Raw genomic sequence first — 12,047 nt, forward strand, 5'->3', positions numbered from 1 at the left:
CATCTTGAAGGGGCTTGGGGACTCCAGCAATGGCTTGTCCACAGATAGGAGTTTCAAAAATTTTGTTTCTCTGTGCATGTGGAGAGAAGAAACAAAACATCAGAATAATGTAATTGTAACAGGGTATGGACAGTAGGGTTTTCTGCAGGAAAGCAAACTGGCCATGGTGGAGCATGGGGTTCATCGGATTTTCTACCACAAGCTACAATATACTTTGGTTAGTGTGCGAATCCCAAGGTGTTCGTTTCTGTGTTTTCACACAGCAAAAGGCTCTGAGCTCATCTAACAAAAGTTCTGGGTAGTTTTGTAGTGAAGGAAGCCAGAGGTAGGCTTGTGGCAAGGAATGCTAGGTGCTCACCTGAGCTGCAGGGGGCGCTATATTCAGCAAAGACCACTTCATCTGAAAGACATGGAGAACATTGAGAATAGGAGCTTTGGTGCAAGAGGATGATTTGGAGTGCAGTTGATGTCTTAGGATTGACCAATTCCCTCAGTCAGGACCTAGGTGATTGCTGGAAAGTCATCACTCTGGGGACATCAGACAAGGCCAGTAGAGGAATCTGTCCCCTTGAAGCCACTGGTTGACACCATTATCCAGGGCATGCAAGATGGCTCAGTGGGGAAAGGTGCTAGTGGCCATGCCTGACTCACTAGAGAGTTTAGTCCTCAGGATCCACATGGCAGAAGGCAAGAGCCCATTCCCCCAAATTGCCCTCTGACCTCCACAGGCACCATGGAACGCCCCCCTCTCACTAAATAAATACACAAATGTGCATCAACACCAGAATAATTCACCCTATTGAGAAACTCAGAGAGTGCTTATCCTACAGTGTTTGAGTGGAGTACTAGGAGTGGTCCCTGTAGACATGTACCCCCTCAGGTGACTTTCTATAGTTCTGATTTTTTCCTTCAGTATTCCTTGAACTCTTCTATTCTGAAACATTCGGCAGAGAAAACCCCCATTTAATTCTCCAGCTCTGTTTTGCACTCTTTCTTTGGTCATCAATGACCACTCAGACTACATTTCTCTATCATCTTTGTATTCCTACTGTAATGATTTGTATCATTCTTCATCTTTCTGTTGCTGTATTCAGAAGATTTATGTGTCTGTCACCTACAGACACTTATTTGTTTGGTTCCCTTGCATTATTTGGACATGATTGGTCCCACATGACAGTTTGGACAAACAGGTAGGAACAAGGCAGCTGTGCCGAATGAACTGAAATCTTGTGTTTGTTATATGCATGTTCTTTCATTAAGAGCTGACTTGGCCAGTCTGGCCTATGTAGTGTGTCACTGTCTCAAAAATAATTGTTTTTAAAACTGGGTGTAATGGTATATGCCTGTCATAGCATTTTTAGAATGAGCCTGGAGATTGAGATTTTGAGGCCAGCCTGGGCTTCATTGTGAGAAGCTGTATTTAAAAAAAAAAAGAAAAGACAAAGAAAGAAAAAATCAAGTCGCTTTCGGGTTTTTCCTAATCCCTTGCTCACCTGTCTCATAGTAGTCATAGACTTTCACAATGGCAGGCTGCAGGTTCCTTACTGGGATGTCTTGTTGAATGACGAAGGAGAAGGTCAGTGTCTGATTGGTCACCTGTTAACAGAGAAAAACAAGTTCAGAATCACAGAGGTGGCCACTGTTTTCCTTCAGCATCAGCCAGTCCTTGGCATCTGAGAGAGAGTTATGCATTGGATAGCATTTGCCCTCCCAGTCACTGTGCTTGTAATTGCTCACATATGTGGATGAGGATATGGATTTTAGAGTAGGGGCCTGATGAACTGAAGTAGAGGCTCCTGGGAGTGTATAAAACTTTTCTAGTCCTTTGAACTATCCTAAAATCCCATATTTCTCCTTAATGTGTGATATTTGCCCATTGTGTGAGAGTTAAGTCCTTTGACTTGCAGAATTTTGATCCCCATTGTAAATCCCAGGATATCCAGCAACAAGAAAAGGAAAATTAAGATTATTATCATGATTATTGTTATCATTATTTGTGTGTGTGTGTGTGTGTGTGTGTGTGTGTGTTTGTGTGTGTGTGTTTCTATTCTTGTGGGGACCAATAAGGGCATTGGATTCACCTGGAACTGGAGTTACATGGAGTTGTGAGGTGGTGTGGGTTCAGGGAACTGAACTCTGGTCGTCTACAAGAACAGTAAGTGCTCTTAACTGCTGAGCCATGTCTCTAGGCCAGTGAAAGAGAATTTAAACATCCTCTAGTATGAACATAGGGAAGGTGCCTCTCCAAAAACCTTCCTTTACAATTGCTTTTCTCCTGCCTTATAAAGACTCACCTAGACATGTTTGGGGAGGCAGGAGGGGGCCTTACCTGATCCACATATAACAAGACATTGTTGTTGCTCATTTCCGTTTTGCTAACATGTTCTGATCTTTCAAGCTGAAGAGGAGATAAAATCACTTGTGTTACTGAAAAAGTGAAGGCCTTGAGACTGAAAAAGGCAAATGAACTGTGCAATTGAAGATGAAAGAGGGGATGTCACCAACTCATTTAAATGAACTGGAAGAAACTTTGCAGATATGAAAGCAAATATATTCAGAAAATTGTGAATGCCACTCTACAAGTGTCCTGACTTATTATTCTGCAATTTTGACTTTTGTTTGAAGGTGAAGTAGTACTGCATTTGATAGAACTTACTTACTCATGCAAGTGTCTTTCTCTGTACTCTGCTTTTGGCCTCAGCTTATTCTTATTTTCATAGTTGTTAAAACACCACATTTATATTTTGGTATTTAATAATATTTCACCCTGAATCATTATTGACCAGGTCCCTTCTACCTTAAAAGCTTTTGATAGCTAGATTGTGGACTCAGTGAAATTTTTTATATTTCTTCTGCTGCTGCTTCACAGTCACACCTATACTTAGCATTATATAAATCCCATTTTTGTTAGATTAGTACTACCATTTCTTTGATGCAGGGTGGCATCATCATGATGGTGCTCCATGTTCCTAGTCTGAGGATACAGACAATCCAAACATCTGGTCTACCTACCTTTTTCACTGTTGGCTTCAAGGGGATGAAACCAGACACCATCTTCACATCAACAATCACCATGTTGGATGCTGGGCGGCTCCCTGTGTAACTGCAGAGCAGAGAAGTGGATGAAGGAGTAATTTTAATATTTTGCATCTTGACTCCTTTGAGGTCCAGCAGTAATTCCTGATAGGCCCTGTGTGATTTTTCCCATATGTTAAAATATATGGTGATTACTCTCAATATATAAATAGTTCTGAAAATAGACTGTATAACAGTATCACCTGCAGAGTTCACAGAAATTAGATGAATCCATGGGGCATGTTGGTCAGCCCTCATAGTCTTCTTAGCTAGCCCCTGGGCAGTGAGAGACCTTATCTCAAAACCCCAGTATGTATAGAAATTGAGGACTGATGGTTAAGTTTGTCCCCTATAGGCCCCCTGCCCCTTCTCTTACACACACACACACACACACACACACACACACACACACACACACACACCATAGTTCTGGAATATTAGTTTAATGATGCAAAAATGTATTGCTGAATGGCCAATAGCTAGATAGTAGAGAGGAATAGGCAGGGCTGCTAGACAGAGAGAATAAACTGGAGGAGAAATCTAGGCTTGAGAAGAAGCATGAGGAGCAAGAAAAGGAGAAGAGAACACCAGGGATCAGCCACCAGCTAGCGATGGAGTAAGAAGGAAAGCAAGATCTATAGAACAAAGAAAGATTAAAAAAAAACACAGAGCAAAACATATTTGCAGAGAAATTCGATGATTTAAGTTAATTTAGAAGAGTTGGTTATTAGCGGGGCATTGTTGGCTCACACCTTTAATCACAGCACTTGGGAGGCAGAGGCAGGCAGATCTCTATGAGTTTGAGGCCAGCCTGGTCTCCAGGGCAAGTGCCAGGATAGGCTCCAGAGCTACACAGGGAAACCCTGGCTGGAAAAGAAAGAATAAAGAAAGAAAGAAAGAAAGAAAGAAAGAAAGAAAGAAAGAAAGAAAGAAAGAAAGGAAAGAAAGAAATGTTGGCTAGAAAGGAGCCAGGCTAAGGACAGGCATTCATATAGTAAGAATAATCTCAATGTATTATTTGGGAGCTGGGTGTCAGGCCCCAAAAGAGTAAACAGATCAACTGTACCGCACCAAACTGTGGTGAAACAAGATAATAGGTCACACTGTGGAATACTTCTTTCCATGAGCCCTTCAGTTTTTCCAGTTAGAGCCCGTTTCTGATTATATTGTATATGAAGCTTAGCACAAGTGTCAGAACAACAGAATATTTTTCTCTCTAAAAATATTGAATCTTAAAAGACAAGGAAGGCTTGCCTTTGTTGGTGAAGAACACCACATTAGGCTATAATGGAAAAGAATAATCTATTATTTTGCGATGATAGTGGGTGATAAAAGACACACAAAAGTAGACTAATTGAGATTATAATTCTGCAATTCGTCATTGTTCACTTTGCTGAAGTGGGTTCTTTGTTTCTTTTTATACACTAGCAAATTTTTTTTTTTGAGACAGAGTTTCTCTGTGTAGCCTTGGCTATCCTGGAACTTGCTCTGTAGACCATGCAGGCCTCAAACTGAGAGAGATCCTTCTGCCTCTGCCTCCAGAGGGCTGGGATTAAAGGCGTGCACCACCAGTGCCAGGCAGACAAAGCAAAATCTTAATGACAAGACTTGCTTTAGATATCTCTGAACCCATTCCATGAAGAGTTCTAGGAAAACAACACTATAATAGCCAAGAGAGAGAGAGAGGTCCATACCTGATTTCTAGTGATATCTGGAAGCTGTTGTGGCCTTCGGGGTTACCACAAGTCAGAGGCAAGGTCTGCACCCTCAGTGTGAATGCAGACTCCTGTTTCTCCAATTGCACGTTGTACCTCAGTGTTGTCTGATAAGTAGTGAATAGAAACACTTCACCTCCATTGCACTGGGTACTTAGATTGATGTCTCCCAATTTGAGCATAATGTGGGCAGGTAGGCAAAGGGAGACTTTCCATTTGAGGGAAGGAGACCCACAGCTGTATACCCACAATTTCCCCAGAATCTTACCTGAGCATACACACATCCTTCCCCTGACACACTGATGTCATAGTCTCCAGGGATGTCTGGTAGTGAGACCTGCTGCAGTAACAGTCGATTGCTGCTCTCTATTTGGAATGTTCTGGAAAATGTCCCTGAAGATTGGATGGTGACTGAAGGAGTTTTCTGACTTCCGGCAAAAGTAACTGCCCCATACTTGGACAAAGCATGGAGAGCCACCACAGTGTCCTGTGAGGGATGAGTGTAAAAGCTCAGGATAGTATCAGTGTGGAAGGGCTTGGGCTCTTCCGGAAGCTGGGACAAAAGTGTCATGAGGTTTTGTCTCTACTTATTTGATCTCTAGTTTTTAATTTAGGAAATATCGAGAATCAAGAACATTCACCTGATTTCCCTCCCTACACAGATTGCCCTAGCAAATTCAGATTCCCTTTTAGCCAGTATGAAGTATAAATATAAATTAGTCACAATTCAGTCTTATCACATAGATGGAAAAACTATGATCTACTGTTGTCCTTTGTTGCCTTGCTGCTTGGTGGCATACTCTATGGGGAGGAACCTCATGCTCTAGAGAGGCTCAACCCCACAGGATCCCTCCTTATCCCAAGACAACTCCAGATCCTCTCCTGACTGCAGAGCCCGACAAGAGAACAGAATCATGCAGTGAGGGTTTTTCTATTACAATGCAGGCAGCCTATTGAAATGAAAGTGTAAGAATCACATTGCAAAGCAGGATGGCTTGTGTCATTGAGGGGGGGTTCCTCTTTGTACTTTTTATTTCTCCTTTAGAGAAAACCACTGTCTTAAAACACTTCTCTGGAGACAAATTCTGCTACCTATGCCCAGGATTCATAGAGCATAATTTATAGACATTATGGTAGATGTGTATTTTTTTGGAAAATATTACATCATGAGAATTATACTGACTAGATGATAAAGCAAATGGTTTGCAGTCTTGATTGTTTCCAACTATCAAGAGGTTAAGGCGGGCAGCAGCACCTCCTACTACCTTGGGGAAAACCTGAGGGCAATCTCTCTATACATAAGATTCAGGGACTCTGTCAGGAGAAGGAAAATGGCCACACCTAAAGGCAGCAGGATGATAAAGATGTCAGTTTGGTCCAAGTAGCATCTTTAGTTACTCCACATGCTGTTCTAGGGTGAGGTTTTGTCTAGTATTCTGGACTCTCCATGGTTTTTGCCATTGTTTTCTATCAGGGTTTGGGTCTTGTTAGAAGTTTTCAAAAAGGTATGTCTGTTTCACTGAATATGGTATGAAGAGAACTCCTTGTCTGAACACAGGAAGTAGACAAATTTATTATGGGATGTATCATCTTCCACTTCCTATGTCCTTGTTTTTTCTCTCTTCTTCCCCTGGTTATTGTTCCTGGACTAGTTGTTCAAATCCCCTCATGGGGACTCTGAGGAAAGTCACTGACCTGTGTGGAAGAGAAGCCACCCTGGGGATTCTGCTGCTTTGTGAGCCACTTCACGATGCGTAGTGCCACATCCAGGTCCTCAGGAGTTGGGGCTGGCTGGGCAGTGAGGAGAGTGAGGAGGACATAGGCGTTCATCTCCACTTCAGCAGAGGGAGCCTGCGGTTTGTACAGAGACCTCTCTGATTGCATGGGTTTCTGAGGTCTTTCCCAATGGATGGAGTTTTCTTAGGGTAAAAACAGAGAGTTAACTAAAGGTATGATTAGTGAGTGAATGACTTATGTCTACATCTAGAAAGAAGGAAATATAAAAGTTTGTAGAAGGTTTTAAATTTTTCACTACAGCATCCCCAGATTAATCAATATGTAATAAAATCCTACATATAGTATGACAGAGAAAGATATCAAGACAGAAGTTCCTAAGTTGTTAACTAAAATACATCCTCAACGATGCTCTAGCAGAGTTGGTGAGACCACTATAACAGACAAGATTCTGTTAACTCCCTCACACCCAACAAAGCATCACTTGCTCAGAATTCAGTCCAAATGAATTAGGAAATTTTCCCAATAGTTTCAGAATTGTATTTGAAACAACAAATGCTTGAAGCAAAGTTGCATGTGTGTGTGTGTGTGTGTGTGTGTGTGTGTGTGTGTGTGTGTGTGTGTGTGTGTGTTCTTCATAGTCTTTGCTCTTCCTGGTTGGGTATATGCTCATCAGAGTGAAAAGGTAATTTTTATCTACATTTATCTTTGTAATGACAGTTGGGACTGTATACTTTCTACCTTGATATTACATTTGTTGATTTTGGTCACACTATAAGGAAATACTGAAGAGAAATTGTTCGCTTATAGAAGAAATAACTAATTTCCTAAAGGGTCAGTCTAAGGAGAAACCTTTGTGTGCCATAGAGACAGAAATAAAATATACTGTTTTGACACTCTGTATATTCCCCTGTTTCCCTTCCCTGGAAATGGATGGAGATAAATGTGATAACACACATTGGTTTGTTTTTTTACTGATGCAAATGCATGAGGTTTAATGTTTTTTTCATTCATTAATTTAGCTCATAAATAAAGTCATGCACAATTATGATAGATAATACAGTATGTTCACAATGGCATGGCTAAATTAAGCCAATTAAAATGTTATATCACACATATTCATTATTTTTGTTTTGAGAACACTTAAAGTATACTATCTCACACCTTTTAAAATATAAGATATTGTTAACAACCTTATTTATCATGCTCTCAGTAGACCTCAAGACATCACAGAGTCCATGCCTCTTGTCCAACTGCAGCTTTCTATCCTTAAACCAAATGTTACCCCATTGATAAAAGATCCACAATGAAGCCTAATAGCCACAATTCTACTCTCTGTACCCTTAAGTTCATCATTTCTAGGTTACACATAAAATTGAAATTGTGTGACATTTGTCTTCCAGTGGATAACACACATCTTACCTTCTTTTATAGCTTCATTATCAAGTGATTTCATGATTTCATTTCTCTTATCCTGGTTCCCTGCCAGAGCAAATGCATAGGCTAGTAGTGCCTTGGTGTACACAAAGTTGCCATTTCCCTCTTGCTGTATTGTCTTCCAGGACGACTCTAGGCAGGTCAGGGCTTTGGAGACAACGGGATGCTGTTGGCAGAGAAATCAAACCTGAGCAATGTGGAAAAAGGTCCTAGCAGACCCTGGAACAAACATGGAGGATATAGACATTTATTCTCTTCAAATCACACATCAATACCTCTCCCTCCCTCACTCCCTCTGTTTGGGGTCCATTCTTTTTTATAAAGAACATTCCATTTAAATACTGCCTGCTAGGGACAGCATTACAGGCTGTGTCTTCCACTTGATGTTTCCAACATAACCAGGATCTAATTGAGCATGCTTACTAATGTAATCTGTCAAATGCAAAAGTTTTGTAAAAAAAAAAAAAAAAAGAAATCTGCCACTTGGCTTTAGAGAGGTTAGGAAACCCTAGGTTTTAAACCAGCTTGGGAAGCTGGAGAAGCAGTGTGGCACCTACTGGGTCTGGGATTGAACTCTCTAGAAAGGCAATGGTAACATAGGCAGAGAGGGTCACTTCATCCTTTACTCCACCCTGTAAAACAAAAGGAATGAAAGAGGTAAAATGTACAGCAAGCAGTCCATCAAAGATGTCTTCCTCACTTATGGCCAACACTCTGTATTCAAAGGAAGCTTTCATTTATATCCCCTTTATGAAAAGTACATTCCCAACCTAGAAGCTTATTCGTCACCATGGTAAGTAGTATGACCTGACTTTCAGATGTTATTATAAGGTCACCATGCTTATAAGTAGTTCACAATAGGTCACCTTCATGGCGTTGTTGAACATCGATCCAGAGCTCCTAAAACAACCGTTGTCCTGCTGCTGCTGGGACAGCCAGGTGAAGGCATGGGTGATGTGTTTTTCATCAATGAAGATGAAGGCTCGAGCTTGGGCAAAAGACTTGAGCACAAAGGCTGTGAGCCTGATATGGAAGGGAGAGTGGGGAGCTGAAGGCTTTTGTTCTCATGCAGAGGCTTCACACACAGGTTTCCTGGGGTCTGAACCACATTTCTGTTTGGTTAGTCTAAGGCTCTCTGAGTGTGTATAGCTGGACAGTGTCTCTTGCTATTCCAAAGTAGTCTCCCATCCCCTGGTCCTCTTGGATTTGGACACCACAGTGTGGCTCAGCTGCTTCCTGCTTTGCTTTTTTGTTGCTTCCCCCTTGCTCACTCTGGTGTTTCCCTAACACCTGCATCCTCATCTCAACCTTTCCCCCCTTCAGATGAGTTTCTTTTGTAGAAAAGAAAAATCTTCTAAAACCCCTGCCATGTGTTTCCTGCCTCTAAAATTCCATCCCTCTCCTATTTCCATCAGTTTCTATGTCATTTGTCACCTGTTTGTCTGTGTGTATTATCTCAAGAACACATTCTTATGCAATGCAAGGTCTCCTGAAGAATGGTAACATCTTTTCAAGTCTCAGTCAAGAGCATCTTTCAATGCTCATGGATATTTAGCCAAGTATTACTGACAAAAGATCTTCTGGAGAAAAGAGAACCCCACCTTTTAAATTAATAGGTTACCACCTATTAAATGGAGCCAAAGCAGATGAGACTTGAGACAGTTTCAGTTCTCTACTTACTTTTCTTGATACCTCAAACCTGTCTCTGCACTGGCATCAATTATATTATATAAAACATGGTGCATGTGTAGCTGCCAAGGGGAACAAGAGTTGAACAATGCCTGGCAGATAGTGGACTTTTCTTACCAAGTGTTTCCTTCGCTCTGGCCATCTTGATCACCAAAGCTGCTATAGGAGCCATCCTTGTGTTTGTAGTTCAGTTCTCTCTGATAGCCTGGAATGGAAGGCTTTGTTTGTGTTTTGAAGAAACTGATGTGCCAGAGAAGGACTGGATGTAACTCTGGAGCCACAGAGGCCTCATATGCTGTGGTTTGCAGGACTGACCAATGAGAGCACTGCACAGCTTTCTCTTCCCCCTGCATGCTAAGCCCATTTCTAGAGAGACCCTGGGCAAGAACAAGGTCGAATTTCTAAGCCTAAGTGACTGAAGGATCCAGAAATAGGAAATGAAGGACCCAGGAATAGGGATATACAAGTATAGGAATGTGAATTTGCAACTTAAGAAAAAGTAGGAGTTGACAGTCAGCAACTGTCAGCTGTTAGGGATTAACTTTTTACAATGGAGTTGCTGTCTCTGTGACCAGGAGCTGTCTGTGATCCAAGGTTAGCATTTTTTCAGTGGCTCCCTCTGTATGGAGAATTAGCTATCAGGTAACCCCTTGTTACAACCCACAGCTGCTGTGAATTAAGTTAACTTTTAATACTGAGTTGTGACTTTCAGTTGCATTGTTTCATACTCCTCTCTGCCTTGGGAAAACTTCTCTGCAGGGAAGTGCAGATTTGTTAAACACCATTAGAAGTTCATGAGAGAAAGAAAAAGCTAATATAAACAGTAACTAAGTCAAAGACATTGTTAATGGAATTTGTAAAAAATAGTCTGTACTGAAGTTTTGCCTTGACGTTGTAAAGGTTCTTTGGTCCATAACTAATGCTTACTTCTTACTATAAAAGCAGAGTAAGGGGAGCCCACCCTGATAACCAGAACTCTGGCTGTGGTCTCAGTTAACAGATAATTTTTTTTTGTACACTGAGGTGACTTTTAATAAAGTTTGCTTCTGTTTCAGATTTAGTAGTCTGTTCCCCCACCCTTTACATCTCCCCCGCCCAACACTGACCCTCAGTGAGATAGCCAATGGCCTTGGACTTGATGTTCTGAGTCAGCTGTTGGGTCTCATTCAGATATTTCAGTACATAGATGTTGGGGGCAAAAAGCACCATGTTCTGCTCCCCACAGCCAAAGGGCATATGCAGAAGGTTTTGTGTGTTTTTTATGGCCGAACTCAAGATGTCACCTGGAAGTGAGAGATGTAACATCAGACAAAACAGCCATTATCTTCAAGAACAAAACAGCATCTTAAGTAGAATCATTTCTCGGTGATAGGGTGAGGTGGGCTGGGAACCAGGTGGATGCTGAGACAGAAGAAAGATGCAAAGGGTTTAAGTGTAGTAGTTCAGAATTTACATTTGGAGTCACAGAGGGGACAGGTTGGTGGTAGTGACCATTGCCCCAAGTCCTCCAGGGATGGAATGACTCACCCTGCACAGAGAAATGGGCTCTGACTGAATCTTCCACAACCTTCAATGGTAGCTTCAGGGACACTTTTTCAGATATCTTAGCATCTTAATAAGCAAAAGAAACGTATAGATGGTTATCACTTTTCTCTGAGTTTCTAAACTGCCCTAAGGCCAGTCAGTTTAGAATTGTGTCTAAAGCTTTGACTTCTTGCTTCCCTGAAAATAATCTTGCGGTAATATACAAATCCACATTTCCTGGTACTATTGCTTCTGCTTTTATCACTTATTGTATTGAAGCAAAGCACCTGCTAAATGAATTTTTGAATCTCCTATTAATTATTAATTAATAATCACTATTTAATAAACACATGAAATATGTTTATTGATTGAATTTTGGTTTATGTATATTCTGCTTAGGGTTTTTTGTTTTGTCTGTTTTGTGTGTGTGAACTTTGACACTAGTTAGTGTTTTCTAGCAAGAGGGAACCTCAATTGAGAAAATGCCTTTATAAAATTGGTCTATAGGCAAGTCTTAGCACATTTTCTTTTTTAATGATTGATGTGGCAGGGCCTGGCCCACTGTGGTTGGTGCCTCCTCTGAGCAGGTGGTTTTGTCAGGTATACAAGAAAGCAAAGTGAGTAAGCCAGGGAGAGCAAGCAGCGCTCCCCCCAGCGTCTGCTTCAGCTCCTTCCTTCAGGTTCCTGCCCTGTCTTCCCTCCACCATGAACTGTGATCATGGAAGGTGAAACAAACCACTCCTCTCCAAGTTGCTTTTGGTCGTGGTGTTTTTGTCACAATGATAGAAACCTAAAATAAGGCAATGCATGAATAAACATCCACTACTTCAGAATAAGAAAGTGGGTAAATGCTGAGCTGGCCTTTGTTATTTC

General features: G+C 41.3%; 1 protein-coding gene across 1 annotated transcript in view; it reads right to left on the reverse strand.

Moving 5' to 3' along the window:
• Window positions 1-278: 278 nt before the first annotated feature.
• Window positions 279-12,047, reverse strand: part of LOC100772039 (murinoglobulin-1-like) — a 55,197-nt gene continuing 43,428 nt past the window's right edge. Inside the window, exons 23-35 of the mRNA XM_035449024.1 lie at window positions 11,178-11,261; window positions 10,757-10,933; window positions 9,768-9,855; window positions 8,828-8,984; window positions 8,519-8,593; window positions 7,947-8,127; window positions 6,486-6,709; window positions 5,059-5,277; window positions 4,770-4,897; window positions 3,013-3,103; window positions 2,330-2,398; window positions 1,494-1,596; window positions 279-400 (exon numbers count right to left, since the gene is read on the reverse strand). Of these exons, the coding sequence (XP_035304915.1) occupies window positions 279-400; window positions 1,494-1,596; window positions 2,330-2,398; window positions 3,013-3,103; window positions 4,770-4,897; window positions 5,059-5,277; window positions 6,486-6,709; window positions 7,947-8,127; window positions 8,519-8,593; window positions 8,828-8,984; window positions 9,768-9,855; window positions 10,757-10,933; window positions 11,178-11,261 (1,718 nt within the window). The remainder of the gene's footprint in view (window positions 401-1,493; window positions 1,597-2,329; window positions 2,399-3,012; window positions 3,104-4,769; window positions 4,898-5,058; window positions 5,278-6,485; window positions 6,710-7,946; window positions 8,128-8,518; window positions 8,594-8,827; window positions 8,985-9,767; window positions 9,856-10,756; window positions 10,934-11,177; window positions 11,262-12,047) is intronic.

Source organism: Cricetulus griseus, chromosome 8 (assembly GCF_003668045.3).
Source record: "Cricetulus griseus strain 17A/GY chromosome 8, alternate assembly CriGri-PICRH-1.0, whole genome shotgun sequence".
Lineage (NCBI taxonomy): Eukaryota > Metazoa > Chordata > Mammalia > Rodentia > Cricetidae > Cricetulus > Cricetulus griseus.